Genomic DNA, 27,749 nt, shown 5'->3' on the forward strand with positions numbered 1-27,749 from the left:
CTGCCTCAGCCTCCTGAATAGCTGGGATTACAGGCACATGCCACCACACCCGGCTAATTTTTTGTATTTTTAGTAGAGACGGAGTTTCACCATGTTGGCCAGGCTGGTCTTGAACTCCTGTCGTCAAGTGATCTGCCTGCCTCAGCCTCCCAAAGCGCTGGGATTACAGGCATGAGCCACCATGCCCGGCCCTTTGTTGGCTTTTTTTTTTTTTTTAATTTTTAAAAATTATACTTTAAGTTCTGGGATACATATGCAGAATGTGCAGGTTTGTTACATAAGTATACACGTGCCATGGTGTTTTGCTGCACCCATCAACCCATCATCTACATTCGGTATTTCTCCTAATACTCTCCCTCCCTTAATCCCCCATCCCTCAACCGGCCCCAGTGTATGATGTTCCCCTCCCTGTGCCCATGTGTTCTCATTGTTCAACTCCCGTTTATGAGTGAGAACATGCAGTGTTTGGTTTTCTGTGCTTGTGTTAGTTTGCTGAGAATGATGGTTTCCAACTTCAGGAATATATTATGAGCTAAGTTCTATATCCTAATAGAAGTCCTCTATTTGATGATTATTATATAGGGCAATTGATGCTGGCCTAAGAGTCATAGCCAGTAGGAATGGTAGCTTCTTGACAAATCAGAGTACAAGGATGTGTTCCAGAAACACAAAAAAGTTTAAGAAAATGATATTGCTCTTGAAGGAACTAAACGGACTCTTGCCTTTTGTATTTTAATATAAAGGAAAATATTAAAATGAATGAATGATATCACTGCTGAAAGTAAAACATTTTCCTGAATACAGATGACATAATGTTATTGTCATGAACTGGAGGTGTGTCTTATTAGACATTTAGATCTGCTATGTGAGATCTGCTGGTTATAGAGCATCTTAGAATCACAAGGCCCCAAGTTGAATCCTGGCAGTGCCATCTACTCACTTTTATGAGAAATAAAATGGACCTAATAACTACCTTATATAACTGTTATAAGATTACAACAAAATAATGTAAAATAATGCTTTGCATGGTGTTTGGGTCAATACATGTGAATATAACACTGTTAAAATTGAGTTTTTGATTGAGGTTATGAAGACACAATAGAAGTAAAATTTCTAAGTCAGATCTCCATACTCACAGTTGACAAGGGAATCAGTCAAAGATAGATATGGCTGCTCTTGGATCTCTCAGCTTGTTAATAATTTAGAAAGGATACGTGGAGTGGAATGGAGGAAGAATTTGCTGATGGCATTTTGCTTTTGAAGAAAGCTGTTGGCACACTATGGGACCCCCTTTATTCCTGGGCTAATGAATGGGACCCCAAACCTAATGAAAGGGCGCTTCAGGAAGACCACTCTGAGGGCTAACTCTCCATCCTCTGCAGTTGGAAGGATAGAACACAGGAGCCTGACTTAGGTTGAGAAGGCTAAAGCATCCTGTGGAAGTAGGATAGAGGTGACTTAGGGCACTAGCCTCTGTCTCCTCCTGGTAATTGTCAGGGCAAGGGATGTGTAAATATTATCTTAGGACCATAAGTGGGTCTCCTAATGAGCAAAAGTGCCACAGCACTGTAGATGGACGGTCTGGAGGAGTTCTGGGTTTTGCCCAAGAAAGCTTCTGCTGGAGGATAAGAGGAGACCTGTAAGGGAGAATGTAGTGGGAGAACTGCCCAGGAAACAGAAGCTGAGAGGCGACTGGGTGCAGGCATCCTAGAAATGTCTATGTCTTAGCAACTGTAGTGAGGGTTCCTTTAGAGATGGGGAAGCCCCAAAGGGCCTGCATGAGTGTCCCAGAGAGGAGTCAGCTTGAGTTTCTGCCAGCAGGCTCAGAGTGGGAAGTCGACTGAGTGTGGCCTTCTCATCTTGACTCCCTCTTCTCTTTGCTCTTAGCCTGAATGCTCAGAACCCAGCTGGGAAGGAAAAGTGGGGAAGCAGCTATAGTAGAGAAACAGAGAGGAATACCATGTTTCCACTGCTGCCTTTTGGCCTGAAACGGGCCTGAGCTGGGGAAGGAGAGAAGATTTGACATCTGATCACGTAGCAGTAGTTATTTTGGTTATCATCTGGGACTGGGCATCTAGGCTTGAATTGAGACTGTGTTTGTGATTTTTTTTTTTTTTTTTTTTTTTTTTTGAGACGTAGTCTCGCTCTGCCGCCCAGGCTGGAGTGCAGTGGCCGGATCTCGGCTCACTGCAAGCTCCGCCTCCCGGGTTCACGCCATTCTCCTGCCTCAGCCTCCCGAGTAGCTGGGACTACAGGCGCCCGCCACCTCGCCCGGCTAGTTTTTTGTATTTTTTTTTAGTAGAGAGTGTTTGTGATTTTAAGTGGAAATAAGACTGTCTAATACCTAAAAGTGGGCAGAAAAACTTTGCTGGAGCTTTCATCTAGGGACAGGGGAGTGTTATTCTTACAGACTACAAATTAAAGACCACTGGGAAGAACATGAAAAGTGTATGCTTTAATTATTCGTTGCACTTGTCTGCTGTATTGGTTGCATTACTGTGGTTGATGTTGTGTTAGGAAGGCCAGGCGCGGTGGCTCACGCCTGTAATCCCAGCACTTTGGGAGGCCGAGGCGGGCGGATCACGAAGTCAGGAAATCGAGACCATCCTGGCTAACACGGTGAAACCCCGTCTCTACTAAAAATACAAAAAATTAGCCAGGTGTGTGGCGGGCGTCTGTAGTCCCAGCTACTCAGGAGGCTGAGGCAGGAGAATGGCGTGAATGCGGGAGGCGGAGCTTGCAGTGAGCCCAGATGGTGCCACTGCACTCCAGCCTGGGCAGCAGAGCGAGACTCTGTCTCAAAAAAAAAGAAAAAGAAAAAGAAAAAAAGAAAGGTTACCTTCATATTCAGTGTTGTACACCTAAAGTCTTGATTTTTGTTTGATATTTCTCTGCATGTTTCTGGCTTATAGCAAATACTCCTATACTGCAAGTCAACTCAGTTATTTAGGAGGGCCTTTTGTAGCCAGGTTTCTCACAGTCCTTACTAGAAAACTTATTTGCTTAAAGTTAATATTCTATGTGTATATTACTGAATATTTTTATATCCAAGGTGAAAATTAGGTAACATTTACTTTGATAACCTTCTATAATTAAATAATGCAGCATGAACCATAATATAGCAGTTTGGAGACTTGATGTCCCATTTGCTCATAAACAGAAGCAAAACACCGATATTTTAAAAGTATTATTTTAAATTGAAGTGTGATACACGTAATAAAAATGCACAATTGATAAAAGTTTAGTTTGGTGAGTACAAAGTGAATACACCCAGGTAACCAGCACCAAATTAAGAAACAGAATTAAGATTAACATCCCAGTCACTGACCCCTCATATCAATAGTTTTGCTTATTTTTATTTATTTATTTATTTATTTTAGAGACAGTCTTGTTCTGTTGACCAGGCTGAACTGGAGTATAGTGGCGCAATCATTCCTAACTCACTGCAGCCTTGACCTTCTGGGCTGAAATGATCCTCCTGCCTCAGCCTCCCAAGTAGCTGTGACTACAGGCGTGTGCCACCAATAGTGGTTAATTTAAAAACAATTATTTTTGTTATTATTTTTTGTTGAGACAGGGTCTGCCACCATTGCCTAGAGTGACCTTGCACTCCTGGCCTCAAGCAATTCTTCCATCTCAACCTCCCAAAATACTGTAACTAAAGGTGTCAGACACCACTGAGCCCAGCTCAGCCTTGCTTTTTTTTAATGAGATTATATATTTGAGTTTGTGAGATTCATTCATATTGTTGTGTGTAGCTGCAGTTGTTGTTTATTTACAAGTCTGCATTCAACCAGATGACAATATTTTAGCTAATTCAATTGTTTATTAGTTGATAGACATTTGGATAGTTCTATTTATTGGTTGATGGACATTTGGATTGTTTCCAGGTTTAGACCCTTACAAATCAGGCAACTAAAAACATTGTTAAACACATGTTTTGGTGAATATATTGTGCACTCTTATTGATTTTATGCTTAGGAGTGGAATTACTGTATTACATGTATGACTATGTTCAACTCTAGTAGATAAGGAAAAACAGTTTTCCAGAGTGGTGGTAAAAATTACTCTTCCATCAACTGTGTGTGGGAAGTCACTCCACTTCCTTGTTAATACTGTCTTTTTTCATTTTAGCTTTTCTGGTATGTGCCAGTTCCTTTTTTTGAAAAAAAAAAAAAATTTGTCCTAGCTATTGGCATGCCCTCAGTAAATCTCCATATGGGAAGTGGGATGTCTTCTTTCCTTTCATAAGACCATCGCACCAGCCTGACTACTCATTGAAGCATGAAGTTCTATATTTAGCAAGGAATGCAGAATAACATTCTGGTGATAAATGCTGCCCAATATTTATCAATAACTTTGCTAAGTGAAAGCATAGGTATAAAGTGTGTTAGTCAATATTTTGAATGTAAGTGCAGAAATCCCTATTCAAAATAGTTTCACCAAAAAGGTAGTTAATTGACTCTTGTAGCTGAAAAGTCAGGCTTGACTGGCTCCTGGGATTAAGCTTCACTTTCCAAATCAAGACTGCCTCCCACTAGGCTGCTTCTCTTCTAAGGCAAGCTTGCTTCCTGCCTAGAGGCCAGGATTCTGCCAATAGCTCCAAACTCCCATCAGTAAACCAAAACCAAAATAGCAGCCACAGCAACAAAACTCTTCCTGTCTTTCTGGAACTATCAAGTCCGGAATTGGGGTTCCTTGGCTCTTATTGCACTAATTATGTCTTTTTTGGCTCCAGGTGGCTATCAGGTCCCTTTGGACCGCATGCTTTTAGAGAAGCAACAATTCTCTGAGGAAAATTGGGGGTGCTGTTAACAGAAGAAGGGTCAATGGTAGGTGGGCGGCAAGAGTAACAAAATAACCACTGCAAGTCAGACTAGATAAATATAACACAGTCTAGTTATTCCTGTAGATCCTATGGGACTCACCCTTGGATTATGCAATACTGCTGGAACATTGCATATGTGGATTGCATCATTTTAAGCTCTGTGGAATTGCTTTTATTGAACTGTGTTAGGACATTCTGTTACCAGACTGCATTGAGGTACAATATAATGAACAGTCCTGAGGAATTCCATGCATTATTGTAAGACGTTATTGAGCACACTGTTTATTTCCATTGCCACATTATAGGATTTCATGGGAGAAATTTCTCCCTGGTCTCTACACCAGGAAGAGTCAAACTGTTCCTAAAAACCTTTCATGATTTTATCTTATGGATACTGTGATTCCTCAAAATGGTAGGGTTTCCTTCTTTGCATTGCTGGAGTGATAGAGTCAATTTTATGGCTTGTTTTAATCAAGTATGCTAGGCTTTGAAGCATGGATTCTTTTAGTGCTAGCCTCACCCCTTTGTTTTTATATTTCCTTCAGTATTATTTCCCAGTTCTCACACTCTCTCTTTTGTTCTATATTCTTTGGAAACTTTCTCAAATCTTTTCTGAGACGAAGTTGAGAAATACGTATAATTTTATGTATATTTCATTTTATGCATTGAAAATGTCACCACAAAGTAAATAAATCTGCTGGGCTTTAGGAAGAAGTTTATTAACAGGAATTATTTTGGGTTCCAGTTTTAGATGGAGGAGTTGTAAAACACTACAGAATTAGAAGACTGGATGAAGGGGGCTTTTTTCTCACCCGGAGAAGAACCTTTTCAACACTGAACGAATTTGTGAGCCACTACACCAAGACGAGTGACGGCCTGTGTGTCAAGCTGGGGAAACCATGCTTAAAGGTGAAAATGCTTTCAAGCTGTGTTTGCTTATTGAAGTTAACTTTTTTCCTTCAGCTATCTGAGTACTTTTCATGGAATATCAGTTCAGGAAAAAAATTGTCATTTTATTACCTGAGGCAGGTATAGGCAAACCATGGCCCATGAGCTCACACTGACGTATGCTTGTTTTTGTAAATAAGTTTTATTTGCTCAGATGCTCATTCATATATGAGTTTTCTTTGGATTCTTTTGTGCCATAACAGCAGAGTTTAGAAGCTGCCACAGAGACCATAGGGCAGGTGGTAAACTAGAATATGAGTTCTTGGAGGGCAGGGGTCTTGCTTGTTTTGTTTATAGAAAAGCACCTAGTCAATGCTTAAAACAATTTTACTTACTAAATGAATGAGTAAATAAATGAATGAACAAATAAAGAAATGAAAAAATGAGTTTGAAAAAATAAAACATTTAATTATGCAAAATAGATGATACATATCATAAAACTATAGCCAAAGAGTTTGGGAAGGATTTGTGGGTGAGATGGAACTTCAACTGGGCTGTGAAACTGAGAGGATTTAGGTAGGTAAAGAGGTACAGAGAAGTCATTCCAGACCTGAGTGAGGATGGCATTAGGTATGGGATCAGACAGGTTGACAAGAAGGTGCCTGACTTCCCAAGATTTGGAAGATCAATTTGAAGAGTTAACAGTGCAGATTCTCCCACCATACTTTTTGTTTTTGAAGCAATAATAATACAGTTTACAATATTTTGTTTCAAAAAATGTTTTATTTAAAAGTACCTAGACTATTATTTTCAACAAAATAATATTAAATATACCCCCCCCTTTTTTTTTTTTTTTAACAATTGCTCTTATTATTCTATGAAACAGATCCAGGTCCCAGCTCCATTTGATTTGTCATATAAAACCGTGGACCAGTGGGAGATAGACCGCAACTCCATACAGCTTCTGAAGCGATTGGGATCTGGTCAGTTCGGCGAAGTATGGGAAGGTCTGTGGAACAATACCACACCAGTAGCAGTGAAAACATTAAAACCAGGTGCGAGAACAATAAAGGTTAAATGCATATATTGATTTTTATGAGCTCAATTTAGCACCGTAAATATCTAAGAGTTCATGGGGTGGCTAATACTGGCAGCAAGCAGGTGTTGTGGTCATTCTCTCTAGCCCAGGTGACCCAAACCTATGGATAAGGCATTAAAATATAAAAACAAGAGCACACTTCCTGGTTCAACTGAGTCTTAAAATATCACTGATTGAAGAGTCTGACAACTCATCTCCTCTCTGGAGTTAGGATTCAGTCTTCCAATGTCCTTCTTCCCATTTTGTTCTTAGCCTTAGTTAACAGATACTGACTTAACTGAAAATATTTAAAAAATCAGAAGGAATCTTGATACTATTCAGGAAACAACTATTTCTAAAAGTATTACTTTTCTATGGTTCAAAAGCAAAATGGTCCATCCAAAGAAACTTGTATTTGAAAATGTAGGAATTTTTTTTTCCCTTCCATCTTCCTTTTTCCTGTGATGGCAAGTAAAATTATACTGAAATCAGTATTTATTCAGCCAGGCTTTATTCCCTCTATTTAAAAGAGAGACTAAGTAACTTCCCACATACTTTCTAGTTATGTGATCTTGAGCAAAGTTTTGAACTCTATGCTTCAGTTTTGTCATTTGTGAAACAGAAGTAATAATAAGGCCAGCCAAGAAGATACATTAGGTCATTAGTGGAAACGCTTTGTATAGTACCTGGTTTACAGTAAGTGATGGATAAAAACTATTATTATAATAATGAAAAAGTCAATAAATGGCATAGCTGGGATTTGAACCCACATCTATTACTATTGCATCACACCCCATGGAAGTGACAGTCTGTAAAAGTGCAACATTGCTGTAGTAACCTCATGTGTACCTTTATAACAGAGGTAAGAATAATCAACATAGGCTAGATTGTAGTTTTCTGGGAGACCTGCATTATTTACCTAGCCCAGAATTCTTAGAGATTTGGTAATTCTTAGAGGTCTGGTGGCAGAACCTGAGCACTTGGGATTTGATTGCTGGCAGGATAGGGTAACACTATGGTTCCCAAACTGTGTGCCAAGGCTCTTGGGGGCACCACGGTGAATTCACAGGAGTGCTGTGGAATACTTAAACGTTTTGAAGTTAACATCCTGAATATTGTACAAGCTGCTACCTTTAAGTAGTTCATGGTTTCAACTTTAAAACAACATTCGTTTTGTTGACATCCTATCTTTGTAAAGCTGGGTTTTTTGATGGTTGCTATGGTCAAATGCAAAATCCACACAAAAATCAATACAGACCAGAAAATGGGGGTAGCAGTGCTCCGTCCGATTCTAAGATTGGAGAAGTTGTGCAGTGTCCCAGGAATGCATATATCACTTTAGTAAGCACTTGTAGTTAAGAATTAAATGAAAAATGGTCTTTTCCTTTCAATTTACCTGTGTTACTTTTTCAAATGGCTATTACATTGTTAGGATAAATACTTCTTAACTTGTTTGGATCTAACCCAGTAATCAAAAGAACTGTTAGTTTTTTTTGTTTTTTTTTGTTTTTTGTTTTTTGTTTTCACGTAGAGACATCATGAAAAAAGTTACGGAGACACTAAGGGTTCCATGAACTGAAAATGTTGGGATCCTCTGGTGTAACAAGTTAACAGTGTCAAATTTGATATAACATAAATCTGCGTTTACACTTGGCTCTGCCCTCTGTGACTTTGGACAATTTTTTAACCTTTTGGAATCTTCTCGTCTGGAAGTGGGAAGCATAATAGTTCCTACTTTCTAAGATTTTATGAGGACAAATGGAGCCAATGTACGTAAAGTATATGCAGCAAGTTCTTAATAAATGTTAGCCTCCATGGGGCTGCTGACAGATGTGTCCACTGAAGTGCAAACTTACTAGTGCAGGAATTCAGTTTCAGCATTTTCATCTGTCAGATGAAACAAGAGACAGGCACTTTTAAGTGGCCAGGTGCTATATGAGTGCTCCAGGTGAGGACATTCTATTCTAGCACCTGAGATTTTCACAATCACTGTGTGTATATGCTTTTAAACCCTAATCTTGTTAATAAATGGTGGCTAAACTTTATTGTCCAACCTAATAATTCTTTTCTAAGAAGAGGCAGCTAGCTAGCCTTCCTAATACTGTTCTCTAAGGAAGCCCTTTGGGAAGTCAAAAGACAACAAAAAAAGTCAGATTTCTCATATTAAAAAAAAAAAAAAAAAAAAAACACGATAGCTTTCTCTCCAACAGGAATAATTATTATTGATTTACAGTGTAATAGCCACAAACAGCTTTTGTGATTGGTTAAATGTCTTCACTTCACTGGGGCCATTAATCAATCTTAGCAGCTATTTATTGCTTAGCAGGCTACTACGCAATAAAGATGAGCCTGAAATGAACTCCTACAGTAGCTTTGACAGGAAAAAATTAATATTTAATGTTACATTACTAGCTGAGTTGAGATTGGGCTTCCTTTACTCTGCAGCTGGTGAGCTATAACCAGGATGGCCATGAAGTAGTGCTCTGAAACAGTCTTCACCTGAAGAGGCTTCTGACCTACTGTGATTTCAGTTCTTGTGCATAGTCTGATTTGGGAATGAGTTTGAGTGTCCTACATTGCTTGAATCTGATGGCTACACAACATAGAAATTTCAGTAACATAAATATATATTGTATATATAATTTTCTTTTTCTTTTCTTTTCTTTTTTTTCCCAGGCTGGAGTGCAATGACATGATCTCAGTTCACTGTAACCTCCACCTCCTGGGTTCAAGTGATTCTTCTGCCTCCAAGTGATTCTCCTGCCTCAGCCTCCCGAGTAACTGGGGTTATAGGCACCTGACACTACGTCTGGCTAATTTTTGTATTTTTAGTAGAGACGTGGTTTCACCATGTTGGCCAGGCTGGTCTCTTAACTCCTGACCTCAAGTAATCCGTGCCTTGGCATTCCAAAGTTCTGGGATCACAGACATGAGCCATTGCGCCCATCCTCATTTTCTGTATGGTGATCATAATTGCTGCTATCACTGGAAGCTTATATTTTTTGGGTGGTAGTGGGGGGAATCCCCACTGTGTTGATATTTGCCCATAAGCCAAACTAGTTGTAACAATCAAGAACAAAGTCCTTTATTATGGTTTAGCTGTCTCTTATTCTCAGCTCCATTTTGCGACTGTGATTCCAAATTTTAATCCTATTTGACTGTGTGGAGTAAACCAGTGGTAGAGATGGAATTGATGGAGCTCAGAAATATGTAACGGAAAAGAGAATCGGCCATTTTCTCCTATTCTCTCTCTTTAAGTCCTTGTCCCTTTTCTTCCTTAGCCTGTGAAATATACTTACAGCTGGTCTGTTTGGTTTTTCCAAGACTATGCATTATCAGTGATAATATAAATAATGATCAACAGTCACTGAATACATATGTGCAGGCATTGCTATTATCTTTTTAATGATCTTATGATGTCAGTAAAATTATTAGCCATGTTTTACAGATGAAGAAACTGAAGTTTAGAGAGGTTTGATAACTTGCTCAAGATCACACAGAGCGCTAGTGGCAGAGAGCTGAGATTTGTCTAGAATGCAGAGTCTGATCAGTCCAGTTCTGAACTTCTGGGTTCTCAAAGAGGAGACTGCTCAAATGTTTTATGTGAAATGATGTGCAGGTCACATGTAACTAACTCAACTTCACATTAATAAACAAGTCACAGTGTTGTCTTAGAATGTCAAAGCTTATCCATGCCTGGGTTTAAATATCAGTTATAAAGTCTTCAACATCGAGAGGATGATGAATGTAGTAGTCTCTTGGAGCATCAATGGAAACTATATTTGCATTATTCATAGTGAATACTAAGATGTGAAATGACAGTATTCCTTTAATTACAGTAATGCCTCTGAAACATCATATTCTAAAAGAAAACATTTTAAAATTACTGGTGAAATGTAAACTCCAGATAATCTTCCTCCTCTTAGATTTTATTTGATGGCAACTACTTGACACTTTGCATGGTGAGTCAGAGTGGAGCCATTAAAATATGATTTAATTGCAGACAAGTCTTCTAAATAGGCCTTAATATTGTCTCTCCTCCAATAGCCATGCTATTAAGGCTCTGACTGTGGAAGCAGATAGTACAGGAGAAAATATTAAATATCAGTTTCAAGTTGAACATATAAAACAGGTGAAAAAAAACCCATTAACTTTTGGGGATGGTCTTGGATGTTTTCCACTTGGCCTACACACTATATTCCTACAGAATTAAAGATAAAATTATGGCAGAATGTCACTGTTTTAGGATTTTTTCCAGCTGTTCCCACAGTGGGCACCAAGGACAGGGCAGCTATCAGACTCTGGCTGCAGTAATTAAATATTCAGTGACCTTCAGTGCTCATGTTAATAGAATGTTTTCCTTTTGTGTTAAGATGCCTTGTTTTATCAGTTAGATTATCAGTCTCTCCTTTTTCCTTCATTTTTCATGTAGACCTGAATCTACCTCTCTTCACCTACAGGTCATAACATATAAACCGTATACTCCTGATGCACCAACACATCCAGTTATTAGGTTGCTCTGGCTGAACTGATTCTCCTCTTGCTAACTCTGAAGATTTGTGACACTGATGCTCTTACTCTACTGAGAAGCAGGAGGCAATCTTGATGATTCCCACCAGGCTGCTGTGAGGATAGGAATGCCTCAATAACATAAAGTGATTTCTGCCTCTTCTTGTTTCAGGTTCAATGGATCCACGTGACTTCCTGAGGGAGGCACAGATAATGAAGAACCTAAGACATCCAAAGCTTATCCAGCTTTATGCTGTTTGCACTTTAGAAGATCCAATTTATATTATTACAGAGTTGATGAGACATGGAAGTCTGCAAGAATATCTCCAAAGTAAGCAAAGACTTAATATAAGGAAAAAAAAAAAAAGAGGAATTTAGTTTAGCTAGTCCTATAAATGTCAATTTAGCAAGCCTTCTGTAACCCAAAGGATATTTACTATGTGTATGTCTGTGAGAATGAATGTCTTAACATTGAATGGCTCAGCTACTGTTTAATAGGTTATATATTGTATACTCAAAAGGTGGAAAATACTTATGCAGTGGAAGAGAAAATTTTTCACAACAGATATATTAGAGTAATTGAATGTAACGTGGGAAATTAAAGAATGGATGTTTTGCATGATGCTTTATTTCCTACACTAATTGAACATTATCAGTTATGGACCAATATTTTCTATGGCACAGAATTTGGGGACATGGAATACATTTGGGGCAAAAGGGAGGGAAGTATCCTATGTTTATTTTCTTTGCCAGTAGTTGACAACATTGTACTTGTTGCTGTTTAAAATACATCCACTGCTAGGCAACATAAGAATTGTCACGCAAAAAAGCAGCAATATACTATTGCTTTATTTCTCTATTTGTTTCCTGTAGTCAGAGAAGACTGAAGGGCATTGTGAAATTTTGATGTTTATTACAAATGGATAATTTAGTAAACAACAATACAGTATAATGAGCATTAAAATGAAATGTTCAAAGAAGGTGAGATCAAGTACTGACAGAATAATTCAAGCTTGAAAAGGAGACTTCTTTAATTTCTTGAAATGTCAGGGTGGGAATGATAGAATGTATAGAGGTAAAGGGAGGTGAGAATGATGAAACAAAGATTTTAGAAACATAAGAATATCCTCTGATTTCAGGATGCCTTGTGAAGCTGGTAACATTAAACTATAAAACAAGATAAGAACAACAAATAACATAATAAGGCCTGTTGAATGCCATTAAAAACAGAAATATGCTCAGCTTCATTGCAGAAAAATATTGAATTTAACAGCATCAGAATATGTTACCCACCATAGAAAGATTAAACTCAGCTATTAAATAACCACTTTTGCCTTATTCCCAGGAGGACAAAGTGCAAACGTCGTCTTGGGTCATATCTAGCAAAAAAATGCTTTATAAAGGTCCCTAATAGTATTCACATAATTACATCTAATGGCCTATTCCCCATCCTCAGATCTACCGACAGCATTTAATTCAATAGACGCTTTCTCCTCTTGGAAACATTTCCTTCATTTGGCTTTCAGGACACTTCACTCAATGGCATTTCCTCCTTCCTTTCTTAGTGATTCTTTTCAACCTATGTGATTTCCTTCATTCCCAGACCTCTCAGTATCTTGGAGTTCACCAAGACTGTTCACAACCTCACTAGTTCCTTTATTAATTTCATCTAACCTCATTGTTTAATTTTTTTGTGTCCTGACAATTCTCCAAATTTTATTCCCCCTTTACTTGAGAATCATACCCAACTGCCTTCTTAACTTCTCCACTTGAATATTGTATCAGTCTGCATAATGTAAATATGCTGCAATAACTAACAGTCTCCAAATCCCCAAGGGCTTAACACACATGTTTATTTCTTATCCGTGCTACGTTGCAAAATATGTTGGCTGGTGGCTCAGTTCTTTTGATCACTCTGGCAGAGAAAGGGGATGAGACTAATCTCACCCTGATTCTTAAAGCTTCTGACCAGTAGTGACAAAGATAATTCTGTTCCCTTTCCATTTGGACAAATCAAGTCAAAGAGGGTAGGGAAGTACAATTCTGTAAAGTGCTTGAAAGGATGAAAAAATCATTGTTTGTGAACAGCCCTAATTTCTACTATAGTAGAAATATCTATTAGACATCTCAAGATGACATGCCCCAAACTGATCTCCCTGTATTCTCCCCAGTAATCTGCTACTTTTGCAGTCTTTCCTTCTTTGACCATATCAACACTCAGGCCTAATACCTTGGCATCGTCTCTGCTTTTCATGTTCCATCTCTAACCTGCTAGCAAAATCCCATTGGCTGGCCTTCAAAATATATAGAGGATTTTACCTCTCCTCAATGCTCCTACCCTGATCCAGGCTGCCATTTCCTTTCTCCTGAATTCTGCAGTAGCTCCCGGCTAGTCTTCATCTTCTGGTTCTTGTTGCCTTCAGTTTTGTCTCAACACAACAGCTAGAGAGATACAGTTAAAACGTAAATCAAAGCATGTGTAACTCATGAAGTCCTGCATGGCCTGGCTCTCTATTCCCTCTCTGATCTCATCTTCTACAACCTTCCCTTGCTCAGTGTGTGTCAGCCATACTAGCCCTCTTTGCTATTTTTTCCTACCCTCTGAGCATGCTTTTGCCTCACTCATTATTTCCTGTGCCTGAATTTTTTTGTTGTTTTGACATTTATCCACATGCTCACTTCTAATTTCCTCAAAACCTCTACTTAGATGTTTCCATCTTGGTGAGTGCTTCACTGGTCACCCTCTGAATTTTAAAATTTAATCTCTTTCTACTGACTCTTAAAGTATTCCTTTTCCCTTGTTTTTTATTTTATCCTCTTGGCTTCTTACAGTGTGTATCTTATTTATTTGGCTTGTTTTTAGTATCCTCTGAATATAACTCCACACAGGCATATAGTGTTTTCTTTGTTTCAGAGTTAGAACAGTGTCTGGCACATAAGAGAGCATGTACTAATTAGGTATTGAATAAATAGATTAAGTTGGGACCATCTTGAACCTAACAAGATTGGGACTTGGAGTCAAGCTTGTTTTGAGACTCTTGTATCAGCTTGAAAAGATCCACTTGGTACGTGGCCAACTCCTCTGGCATTGAGGATTTTTGTGGCTTGGTAATGTGGTTTACTCGGGGCTAAGTATGAACCCTATCAGCTTCAGAGTTAGGCCATTAGGGTCAAGTTTACCAGTGCCTTCATTTGTGAGGATGATGCTTAGCAGCCAGGAGGAGTAATGAACATGTGCTCACTGCAGACAGCTCTTTCCCCAATCAAGAGGGTTCACATTCAATAAAGCGATCTTAAAAGTGGATGTGCCACTCTTAAGCAGCCCATCATAATGAATATTATTAAGCTGAAAGATTCTTGAGTAATGGAATATAGTTGAAAATATTTTCTTGCTGCAAATGTAAATTGTCATAGATTTGTGAACTTTTACATCAGTTTTGACCTCTGTTGGTTGTATTAAAAGTATGTGTTGAGGTTTACTTAGGCAGTACTGAGGTTACTGCACCCTTCTAAGTAGGAAATGTGTGTCACTCAGTTTCCTCCAGTATTATGCCTGTCAGTGCAAACCTTTTTCTATCCACTGTAATAGAATTAGGTGTCATATGTGATAGCTGAAATAACATACGCATTTTTTCTATATAACCATTTTTGTAGTTTCTAAGCTTGGCTGGATAATTTTTGTAATACATTTCTGCAAAATGAGAGAGATCTGTAAAAAACCTTTAGTATTGAGGGTAATTAATGACAGGTACATCTTGTTACAATTTAAAGAGGATAAATAGCTCTATTTTTAAAAAGTTTAGTTTGACTTGTTTTTTCCCCAGTAAATACTTAGAACATCTATTATATGTCAGACAACTTGTTACCTATTCCTTTGAGTAATAGGAATCCTCATGAAATGGGTGAGAATAATTGCAATCCTTACTTCATATAGTTGTTCAGAGTATTAAATTAGGTGATTGACTGGAAATGAACTATACAAGATAGTGATAGGAGAGGATCATATATATACTTTTTTCCTTTAAAAACACTGTAGTACTTTGTGACAGGCAATTTATAAGTCTTTTATAAATATTAACTTAATTCATTTTTCTTTGTTTTCACTTACTTTTATTTTTTAAAATTATACTTAAAATTCTGGGATACATGTGCAGAATGTGCAGGTTTTTTACATAGGTATACATGTGCCATGGTGGTTTGCTGCTCCCATCAACCTGTCATCTGTGTTAGGTATTTCTCCTAATGCTATCACTCCCCTTGCTCACCACCCCCCAACAGGCCCCAGTGTGTGATGTTCCCCTCCCTGTACCCATGTGTTCTTACTCTTCAATTCTCACTTATGAGTGAGAGCATGCGGTGTTCGTTTTTCTGTTCTTGTGTTAGTTTGCTGAGAGTGATGGTTTCCAGCTTCATCCATGTTCCTACAAAGGACATGAACTCATTCTTTTTTATGGCTGCATAGTATTCCATGGTGTATATGTGCCACATTTTCTTTATGCAGTCTAACATTGATGGGCATTTGGGTTGGTTCCAAGTCTTTGCTATCGTGAATAGTGCCGCAATAAACATGCATGTGCATGTGTCTTTATAGTAGAATGATTTATAATCCTTTGGGTGTATACCCAGCAGTGGGATTGCTGGGTCAAATGGTATTTCTAGTTCTAGATCCTTGAGGAATTGCTAGACTGTCCTCCACAATGGTTGAACTAATTTACACTCCCACCAACAATGTAAAAGCATTCCTATTTTTCCACATCCTGTCCAGCATCTGTTATTTCCTGACTTTTTAATGATCCCATTCTAAGTGACGTGACATGCTATCTCATTGTGGTTTTGATTTGGATTTCTCTAATGATCAGTGATGATGAGCTCTTTTTCATATATTTGTTGGCTGCATAAATGTCTTCTTTTGAAAAATGTCTGTTCATATCCTTTGCCCACTTTTTGATGAGGTTGTTTTTTTTTTCTTGTAAATTTGTTTAAGTTCCTTGTAGATTCTTGGTATTAGACCTTTGTCGGGTGAATAGATTGCAAAAATTTTCTCCCATTCTGTAGGTTCCCTGTTCACTCTGATGATAGTTTCTTTTGCTGTGCAGAAGCTCTTCAGTTTAATTAGATCCCATTTGTCAATTTGGGCTTTTGTTGCCATTGCTTTTGGTGTTTTAGTCATGAAGTCTTTGCCCATGCCTATGTCCTGAATGGTATTGCCTAGGTTTTCTTCAGAGTTTTTATGGCTTTAGGTCTTATGTTTAAATCTTTAATCCACCATGAGTTAATTTTTGTGTAAGACGTAAGGAAGGGGTCCCATTTCAGTTTTCTGCATATGACTAGCCAGTTTTCCCAACAGCATTTATTAAATGGGGAATCCTTTCCCCATTGATTGTTTTTGTAAGGTTTGTCAAAGATCAGATAGTTGTAGATGTATGGTGTTATTTCTGAGGCCTCTGTTCTGTTCCATTGGTCTATACATCTGTTTTGGTACCACTGCCATGCTGTTTTGGTTACTGTAACCTCGTAGTATAGTTTGAAGTCAGGTAGCGTGATGCCTCCAGCTTTGTTCCTTTTGCTTAGGATTGTCTTGGCTATGTGGGTTCTTTTTTGGTTCCATATGAAATTTAAAGTAGTTTTTTCTAATTCTGTGAAGAAAGTCAATGGTAGCTTGATGGCAATAGCATTGAATCTACAAATTACCTTGGGCAGTATGGCCATTTTCACAATATTGATTCTTTCTATCCGTGAGCATGGAATATTTTTCCATTTGTCTGTGTCCTCTCTTTTTTCCTTGAGCAGTGGTTTGTAGTTCTCTTTAAAGAGGTCCTTAACACTCAATAAACTAGGTATTGACAGAACATATGTCAAAATAATAAGAGTTGTTTCTGACAAACCCACAGGCAATATCATACTGAATGGGCAAAAGCTGGAAGCATTACCTTTGAAAACTGGCACAAGACAAGGCTGCCCTCTCTCACCACTCCTATTCCACATAGTATTGGAAGTTCTGGCCAGCACAATCAGGCAAGAGAAAGAAATAAAGAGTATTCAAATAGGAAGAGAGGAAGTCATATTATCTCTGTTTGCAGATGACATGATTGTATATTTAGAAAACCCCATTGTCTCAGCCCAAAAACTCCTTAAGCTGATAAACAACTTCAGCAAAGTCTCAGGATACAAAATCAATGTGCAAAAATCACAAGCATTCCTATACACCAGTAATAGACAAATAGAGAGCCAAATCATGAGCAAACTCCCATTCACAATTGCTACAAAGAGAATAAAATTCTTAGGAATACAACCTACAAGGGAGCTTCATTCATTTATCTAACCACCTTATGAGGTAAGTATTAGTAGTCCCACTTTACAGTTGAAGAAAAAGGTATGGAGAGATTAGGTAACTCATCCAAGTCGGAAGTTTGGCTTCATAGTTCATGTTTTTAACTATATTCATAGCATTGATGTTATATTCGTAACATCAATCTGTATTAGTTGTCTATTGCTGCACAAAACAGTACCACAAAACTTAGTGGCTTAAAGCAGCAAATGTTTATTACCTCACAGTTTCTGTGGTTAGGAATCTAGGCATAGCTTCGCTGGGTCTCCTAGTTCAGGGCCTCTTACAAGGCTGCAGTCAGGGTGTTGGCAAGTGCCCAGTCATCTGAAGGCTCTGATGGAGGTAAATCCACTTCTAAACTCACTCATTTAACTCTTGGCAGGAGTCGTTTCCTCTTGGGCTGTTGGACTGAGGAAATCAGTTCCTTTCTGGTTGTTGGCTGCAAGATGCCCTTTGCTGCCTGCTACAGGGACCTTTCCATTGGGCAGCTTGCAGCATAGCAGCTTGCTTTATTAGAGTGAGCAAGCGAGAGAACAACAGGGTGGAGATTATCTGTAAGGCAAAGTCACAGCCTTTTCTAATTTAATCTTGGAAGTGATATCCCACCTACTTCTGCCATATTCTGTTGTTAAACATGAGTCACTAGGTCCAGGCCACAATTAGTAGAAGTGGCTTTCACAAAGGCTTGAATATCAGGAGGTACAGATAACTGGGAGCCATTTTAGAAGATACCACATAACTCACGGTTAGTAACCAGCTTGTCTTAATTTCCATACATTTCTTTTCTTATTGAGTGAATTTGATATCAAAAGGCCTAGCTATTTTGGCTATCATAGCAGCAATGTTTTGCCATTATGCTGCATACTAAGTTATAATTTATTTTCATGCTTATATCTTGTATTAGATTGCATAATGTCATCTGCTATAATATAGAATTCAAAACTCTCTATGACTTAATACAAAACAATAGGTATTTTTTTTTTTTATATGGGCCAGACTGCTCTGCTAGCTGACTTTCTCTAAAGGATAATACAGGGATTTAGACTCATGTGGCTCTACCATTTTGAAATGCATCCCTCTAGCCATAAAGATGTGGGAGATTTTAACAGCCAGGCTTGTGAGTGATGTTCATCATTTCTGCACACATTGCATTGCCCAGAACTAGTGACAGGGCTCAACTTAACTCTAAGGGAAGATGGGAAATGTAATCTTCTGTCTGTGCTCAGGGATAAAAGAAAGGACGAAAGGATTGGTAAGCAGTTAATTTTACCTCACAACTTATTGAGATATGCTACTTGCCTTAAAAAAATAAATATATATGTACACACACACACTGCTTAAGTGTTTCCCTTAAAAATTCTTTTGGCTCTATTTATTTCATTTTTTATTAAAAATAGCATATATGTAGAAAACACATAATCATATAATATCATTTAACATGTAATTGTAAAGCAAACAAATAAGCAACCATTCAGTCACTGCCCAGATCAAGCATTAGAATGTGGCCAGCACCCTGGAAACCCCCTGAATACTTTATCAATTACAACCCCTCACTATCCCAAATTTTATGATAATTGCTTTCCCATTATTTTATGTTTACCTCTACCAGAACCTTCTTGTTTTCCTTCTTGATTAGGATTTTGGAATTTGCCACCTCTTTCTTCTGTCTCTATGTCCTTCACTCGTATTTAGCCCTCAAATCCTTATACCCACCTGATCTCCAGTCAAACTGCTCTTCCTATCCCCAAGATCACCAGGGACTCCCTTATTATATTCGACAAATGTCTTAGTCCTTTTCTTCATGGACTTATTTGTGGAATTTGACTATGTTGGCATTTTCTCTTTCTCAAAACCTTTGACATGTTACAAGTTTCTCTAGTGGTTTTCTTCTCATATTCTTTTGGCTGATTCTTCACAGTTTTCTTATAGGTTTATCTTCCTCTCCCCACCTTCAATATTGGTGTTTCTCTGTCATTTCCTACCAATCTCACCCACTTTTACTGTTTTAACTCCCACTTATAACTTATGATTGTTAAATCAATATCTCTTGCTGCATATTCTCCCCTGAGTTCCAGACCCATAGCTTGTCTTCCTTTAGTCATTTCCACATGGGTAATTCATATGTATCTCTACCTTAGCAAGTTCTATGTTTTATCTTGATTAGATAGGAGGAATGATAATAACAGATAGGATCTACTGAGTTCTTTCTAGGTGCCAAGCACTGCTTTAAGTGCTTTACATGAATTAATTCATTTTAATTTTCATTTTAACAAGAAATACCATAAAGTAATTACTATTATCATTGTACAGATGAGGAAACTGACACATAGGAATGTTAAGATGCTTGCCAAGGTCACAAAGAAATATCAGGCATATCCTTGATTGAAAGTCTAGCCCTTTAGCTTCAAACCAGATTTTCTGACCCCTGTAATGCATACAGCTGCCTCTCAAGTCAGGGCTTGTGTCTATGCTTTTGACCATGAGTCTAATGGACTTTGTGTAGTATTCAGCTTATTCAGACAGGGATATATAAGAGGAATATTAGTTTGAGTTGATGTGATATTATTTTAATTCTCCAGACATCTGAAAACATCTGTCAACAGTATGGCAGCTAAATCCTACCCAGGGATGACTCACCCCATTTCAAAGTAGAAGGAGTCAGTATTATTTTGTGTACAAATACAAAATAGGTAAGTCAAATGCAAATACAAAGAGTCAGTCACCACAAAATAATGCTGACCCCCCTCTACTAATAATAATCAAACTGATTGTACTATATAAATTTTTTAATACTTAGTTATAAAGAATTCCCAGTAGGAGAAACTTTGCCTATTGAAGGTATGTCCATGTCTGGAGAGATGAGAAACCTATTCTAAGAATAACAGACTAAGGCAGAGAAAAAAAAATGTATCAATCTTGGTGGTACAAATGTAATATACATACTTTATAACTATGGATAGACCTTTCATTTGTGTTAGTGAGCTAGTTTTTAAAAACAACATGATGGAAGAATGAGAATTTTTCATTGGTTCAGCCATAAAAGTTAGTACTGTTTTATTGGCTCAATGACTAAAACAAAGTACGCAATGCTTGAAAGAAATTCAGTAGCAGTTAAGTAATAATTTCCATGAAGAAATTAGTTAGTGACATATGGTATTGAAATCATGTGAAAAAAAAAATGCTCAACAGCACTTATGATTAGACAAATGCAAATCAAAACCACAATGAGATACCATCTCTCACCAGCCAGAATGGCCATTAAAAAGTCAAAAAATAACAGATGCTGGCAAAGTTGTAGAGAGAAAGGAATGTTTGTATACCGTTGGTAGGAGTGTACATTAGTTCAATCATTGTGGAAGGCAGTGCAGCGATTCCTCAAATATCTAAAAACAGACCTACCATTTGACCCAGCAATCACATTACTGGATATATACCCAAAGGAATATATATTGTTTTATCATAAAGACACATACACATGTATGTTTCTTGCAGCACCATTCACAATAGCAAAGACATGGAATTAACCTAAATGCCCATCAGTGGTAGAATGGATAAAGAAAATGTGGTATGTATATACCATGGAATACTATGCAGCCATAAAAAATGAAATCATGTCCTTTGCAGCAACATGGATGGAGCTGGAGGCCATTATCCTTAGCAACTAATGCAGGATCAGAAAACCAAATACCACATGTTCTCACTTATAAGTGGGAGCTATGTTCACCGACACAGAAGGGAACAACACATATTGGGTCTTATGAGAGGGTAAAGGTGGGGAGGAAGGAAAAGATCAGGAAAAATAACTAATGAGTACTAAGCTTAATACCTGGATGATGAAATAATCTGTGCAGTAATCCCCCATGACACAAGTTTACCTATATAACAAACCTGGAAATGTACCCCTGAACTTAAAATAAAAGATAAATAAAATTAAAAAAAAAGAAAAAAGGCAAAATAGCCACAGTCTCAGATAATTGTAGCCATGTTTGAATCATGTGATGACTTGTTACTTGTAATACTCGAGGAAGAGAGGACCTTGGAATATGTTTGGACTCTGAAAAAATTGTTGCCTTATTAACCTTTCACAGCAAACTAAGTTGTGTTAAAGATATATATATATATATAGAGAGAGAGAGAGAGAGAGAGAGAGAGCTCAACAGATCAGTGTCATTGTACTTAATCTCACTGATAGCTCATTCATTCAAAATTCTCAGAATTCACTTTAATAGTTCAAATGTTCTCTAAAGTAACTTTCTTACTTTTCTCTTTTTGCTTAGGTGATGCTGGGTCAAAAATCCATCTGACTCAACAGGTAGACATAGCGGCACAGGTTGCCTCTGGAATGGCCTATCTGGAGTCTCGGAACTACATTCACAGAGATCTGGCTGCCAGAAATGTCCTTGTTGGTGAACATAATATCTACAAAGTAGCAGATTTTGGACTTGCCAGAGTTTTTAAGGTGGATTTAGTTTTGTTTTAATTAGTTTTTGTAATAGGTCAAAAGTCTAACAGTTAGTAAACCAATAGATATACTGTTATTCTTTAAAACAATGTTTCTCCAAGTTCTGTAGTCCATAAACTACTTCAGTAGTGCAAAACCTTACAAACTGCCTGCACATTCCTATTTCTTTATCAAGGAGAAACAAAATAGAGAAAACAGTGACCAACCAGATTGGAAAGTGTGTACTTAAGTATATAGTTGAATTAATGATCTGTTTTTCGGTTAGTACCAGTCACCTCTGTTCACCTCTGTTTCCTTTACAAAAGCTGTACACTTTGTGCAGTGTTAACCTAGCCACCATTACTCACTGTATGCCAGACTAATTTGCATGCCACCAGAATTCTTCAGCAATCATTGGCTTTTTGATTTCCCAATTTTTACATCAGTCTGAAAGATACTCTATAGGAGATGTAATATTAGGTGTTTTTCTCTTAAATTAATTTGAAATTTCCATATTGTACCCTAAAAATATGGATACAGGGCATGAAACAACAAATAAATGATTCCCTTTTAATCTTCATGAATTCATCACTTTTTTTCTTTTTGTAAATTAATTAGTACCCCAGTGAGTTTATATATTAATTTAAAACACTTAGATCCTACTTTTCATTATTAGCAAGTGGTTACATGGTAATTATCGAAGTCAGTGGCTTTTCAATATCATCAGTAAATCAAACAATAGACTTTGCTCCCTTGTTTTTTCGCTCAGGATCAGATGTGAAGCCAGAATCATGTATTAATTCTCCAAATGTAGTAGAATGTTTCTTTCAGTGCTATTCTTGGCACATAGTAGGCTCTTAAATAATATTTTATTAATGACTTCCCACATATTTTTCAGTCTTGTATACCAGATTCAGAATTTGCTAAGGTAATTGTCAATAGAACTAAGCTCATTTTGAATCTTTTTTCTCTAAATTTTGATGTGAAGCAGATTATAGATGAATGAGGGTAGCAAAAAAAAATTACTTTAACTTGGCCTGGATTCCTTAATGCATTAACAGGTAGATAATGAAGACATCTATGAATCTAAACACGAAATAAAGCTGCCGGTGAAGTGGACTGCGCCCGAAGCCATTCGTACTAATAAATTCAGCATTAAGTCCGATGTGTGGTCATTTGGAATCCTTCTTTATGAAATCATTACTTATGGCAAAATGCCTTACAGTGGTGAGTAATTAATTCTGAAGTGGACCTTTTTGCTGCAGGTCACTTACTTAGGTGTGACTTTAACTGCTTCTCCCAGACTTAGAGGGCAGAGTTATGAGGCTGACCATACCAAGTACCTGCGGGAGCTTGATAGATAAAATTTGATGATGATAATTTGCATTAATGAGGTGGTTTATTACTTCCCTCTCCTTTGCTAGTGAATTGCAGTCTTATAGACATCGCTTGCCGCAGGACTTAGTTTAATCCATGTAACCTGGGAAGGGGATGGTAGACCTCAAAGCTTTGCCAAGGAAATTGACTTACTTAGTAACCTAGAGTATAAATGGCTATAAGTTTAAGACTCTGAGCCTTAACTTGGTTTTTTGTTGTTGTTGTTGTTATTGTTTCCGTTCTGTATTTTCTAGGTATGACAGGTGCCCAGGTAATCCAGATGTTGGCTCAAAACTATAGACTTCCCCAACCATCCAATTGTCCACAGCAATTTTACAATATCATGTTGGAGTGCTGGAATGCAGAGCCTAAGGAACGACCTACATTTGAGACACTGCATTGGAAACTTGAGGACTATTTTGAAACAGACTCTTCATATTCAGATGCAAATAACTTCATAAGATGAACACTGGAGAAGAATATCAAATAATAAAGTAGCAAAACAAATTCAAATAGTTCCAAAGTACAATGTTATCAACCAACTCCACAATCAGTTTATCCTGACGTATTCAAGTGATAGGATAAAGTTGGCCATGTATTATAAAAAAGATTATTTGTGCATTTTATTGACTGGGCCACACTGAAAGACAATCAAGGTGATATATAATTTCCTCACTGCCTGGTAAAATTAAGCACACTAAACAAAGTTATTTTTCTTTTTAAGAGATACTTACATTTCAATTTATTGTTTGAAATGCCGATCAAGAGAATCAACAGATGATAGTCAGTTTTTACTCAGTGACTGTTGTAGCGTCTTCCTGTTTACTGATTAGAGTGGTTATTCATTATTCCTCAGATTGCTGAATCCCATCAGGCTGTTATTATAAAGGAATTTGATTGCTTTGCTGCACAGCAGGACCTGTGCTTTGAGATTTTTTTTTTCTCTTTTAAAATATCCTGTAACTACAATGATGGTAAAGCCATGTTAAATGACTTGATTGTACTTGGAGTAATTGCACATTTTTTTCTATGCATAAAAAAATGATGCAGCTGTTGAGAAAATGAATTAAAATCTTTTTCATTTTGCAGAAGGAAATGATGGAATTTTTCTATACCTCAGTATGTGTCAACTGAGAGTCATATACATTAGTTTTAATGTCTTAATATTGAGAATCAGGTTGCAAAACTGATGAGTTATTATCTATGGAAATGTGAGAAATATCTAATAGCCTGTAAAGGCTGAGAAATAAGTATCAAAATAGTTTAGGAAAATGAGAGGAGAACAGTAGGATTGCTGTGGCCTAGACTTCTGAGTAATTAATAAAGAAAAAGAAATACCCTTTGGCCTACAGATCAGAGTTTTATTTATTTTTATTTTTTACTTTTTATTATAGTTTAAGTTCTGGGGTACATGTGCAGAAAGTGCAGTTTTGTTACATAGGTATACTCGCGCCATGGTGGTTTGCTGCACCCATCAACCCGTCATCTACATTAGGTATTTCTCCTAGTGCTGTTTCTCCCCTAGCCCTCCATCCCCTGACAGGCCCCAGTGTGTGATGTTCCCCTCCCTGTGTCCATGTGTTCTCATTGTTCAGCTCCCACTTATGAGTGAGAACATGCAGTGTTTGGTTTTCTGTTCTTGTGTTAGTTTGCTGAGAATGGTTGTTTCCAGCTTCATCCATGTCCCTGCAAATGACATGAGCTCACCCTTTTTTATGGCTGCATAGTATTCCATGGTATATATGTGCCACATTTTCTTTATCTAGCCCATCATTGATGGGCATTTGGGTTGGTTCCAAGTCTTTTCTATTGTGAATAGTGCTGCAGTAAACATGCATGTGCATGTGTCTTTATAGTAGAATGATTTATAATCCTTTGGGTATATACCCAGTAATGGAATTGCTGGGTCAAATGGTATTTCTAGTTCTAGATCCTTGAGGAATTGCTAGACTATCTTCCACAATGGTTGAACTAATTTACACTCCCACCAACAGTGTAAAAGTGTTCTTATTTCTCCACATCCTCTTCAGCATCTGTTGTTTCCTGACTTTTTAATGATCTCCATTCTAACCGGTGTGAGATGGTATCTCATTGTGGTTTTGATTTGGATTTCTCTAATGATCAGTGATGATGAGCTTTTTTTCATATGTCTGTTGGCTGCATAAATGTCTTCTTTTGAAAAGTGTTCAAATCTTTCACACACTTTTTATGGGGTTGTCTGTTTTTTTCTTGTAAGTTTGTTTATGTTCCTTGTAGAGTCTTGGTATTAGCCCTTTGTCATATGGATAGCTTGCAAACATTTTCTCCCATTCTGTAGGTTGACTGTTTACTCTGATGATAACTTCTTTTGCTGCCTAGAAGCTGTTTAGTTTAATTAGATCCCATTTATCAATTTTGGCTTTTGTTGCCATTGGTTTTTGTGTTTTAGTCATGACATCTTTTCCCATGCCTATGTCCTGAATGGTATTACCGAGGCTTTCTTCTAGGTTTTTTATGGTTTTACGTCTTATGTTTAAGTCTTTAATCCATCTTGAGTTAATTTTTGTATAAGGTGTAAGGAAGGGGTCCAGTTTCAGTTTTCTGCATATGCTAGCCAGTTTTCCCAACACCATTTATTAAATAGGAAATCCTTTCCCCATTGCTTGTTTTTGTTCAGTTTATCAAAAATCAGATGGTTGTAGATGTGTGGTGTTATTTCTGAGGCCTCTGTTCTGTTCCATTGGTCTATATATTTGTTTTGGTACCACTACCATGCTGTTTTGTTTACTGTAGGCTTGTGATATAGTTTGAAGTCAGGTAGCATGATGCCTACAACTTTGTTCTTTTTGCTTAGGATTATCTGGGCTATGCAGGCTCTTTTTTGGTTCCATATGAAGTTTAAAGTAGTTTTTTCCAATTCTGTGAAGAAAGTCAATGGTAGTTTGATGGGGATAGCATTGAATATATAAATTGCCTTGGGCAATATGGCCATTTTCACAATATTGAGTCTTCCTATCCATGAGCATGGAATGTTTTTCAATTTATTTGTATCCTCTCTTATTTCCCTCGGCAGTGGTTTGTAGTTCTCCTTGAAGAGGTCCTTCACATCCATTGTAAGTTGTATTTCTAGGTATTTTATTCTCTTTGCAGCAATTGTGAATGGGAGTTCACTCATGATTTGGCTCTCTGTTTGTTATTGGCATATAGGAATGCATGTGATTTTTGCACATTGATTTTGTATCCTGAGACTTTGCTGAAGTTGCTTACCAACTTAAGGAGATTTTGGGCTGAGATGGTGGGGTTTCCTACTTATACAATTATATCATCTGCAAACAGAGACAATTTGACTTCCTCTTTTCCTATTTGAGTACCCTTTCTTTCTTTCTCTTGCCTGATTGCCCTGGCCAGAACTTTAAATACTAGGTTGAATAGGAGTGATGAGAGAGGGCATCCTTGTCTTGTGCCAGTTTTCAAAGGTAATGCTTCCAGCTTTTGCCCATTCAGTATGATATTGGCTGTGGTTTTGTCATAAATCTGTCTTATTATTTTGAGATACGTTCCATCAATACCTAGTTTATTGAGAGTTTTTAGTATGAAGGGGTGTTGAATTTTATCAAAGGCCTTTTCTGCATCTATTGAGATAATCATGTGGTTTTTGTCATTGGTTCTGTTTATGTGATGGATTGTGTTTATTGATTTCTGTATGTTGAACCAACCTTGCGTCCCAGGGATGAAGCCAACTTGATCGTGGTGGATAAGCTTTTTGATGTGCTGCTGCATTCGGTTTGCCAGTATTTTGTTGAGGATTTTCGCATCAATGTTCATCAGGGATATTGGCTGAAATTTTGTGTGTGTGTGTGTGTGTGTGTGTGTGTGTGTGTGTGTGTGTCAGGTTTTGGTCTCAGGATGATGCTGGCCTCATAAAATGAGTTAGGGAGGAGTCCCTCTTTTCCTATTGTTTGGAATATTTTCAGAAAGAATGGTACTAGCTTTGTACCTCTTTGTACCTCTGGTAGAATTCGGCTGTGAATCTGTTTGGTCCTGGAATTTTTTTGGTTGGTAGGCTATTAATTACTGCCTCAATTTCAGAACTTGTTATTGGTCTATTTAGGGATTAAACTTCTTCCTGGTTTAGTCTTGGGAGGGTGTATGTGTCCAGGAATTTATCCATTTCTTCTAGATTTTCTAGTTTATTTGCTTAGAGGTATTTATGGTAATCTCTGATGGTATTTTGTATTTCTGTGGGATCAGTGGTGATCTCCTCTTTATCATTTTTTATTGTGTCTGTTTGATTCTTCTCTCTTTTCTTCTTTTTAGTCTG

At 37.5% G+C, this 27,749-nt stretch overlaps 1 protein-coding gene across 4 annotated transcripts in view; it reads left to right on the forward strand.

Moving 5' to 3' along the window:
* The window catches only part of FRK (fyn related Src family tyrosine kinase), a 154,156-nt gene extending 129,356 nt beyond the window's left edge, over positions 1-24,800 (forward strand). For all 4 annotated transcript variants that reach the window (XM_050786618.1, XM_050786619.1, XM_050786620.1 and 1 more), the window contains 6 exons: positions 5,574-5,737; positions 6,603-6,771; positions 11,476-11,634; positions 21,909-22,090; positions 23,134-23,299; positions 23,704-24,800. In XM_050786618.1, the coding sequence (XP_050642575.1) occupies positions 5,574-5,737; positions 6,603-6,771; positions 11,476-11,634; positions 21,909-22,090; positions 23,134-23,299; positions 23,704-23,915 (1,052 nt within the window). In that variant the 3' untranslated portion in view covers positions 23,916-24,800. The remainder of the gene's footprint in view (positions 1-5,573; positions 5,738-6,602; positions 6,772-11,475; positions 11,635-21,908; positions 22,091-23,133; positions 23,300-23,703) is intronic.
* Positions 24,801-27,749: the final 2,949 nt, after the last annotated feature.

Source organism: Macaca thibetana, chromosome 4 (assembly GCF_024542745.1).
Source record: "Macaca thibetana thibetana isolate TM-01 chromosome 4, ASM2454274v1, whole genome shotgun sequence".
Taxonomy (NCBI): domain Eukaryota; kingdom Metazoa; phylum Chordata; class Mammalia; order Primates; family Cercopithecidae; genus Macaca; species Macaca thibetana.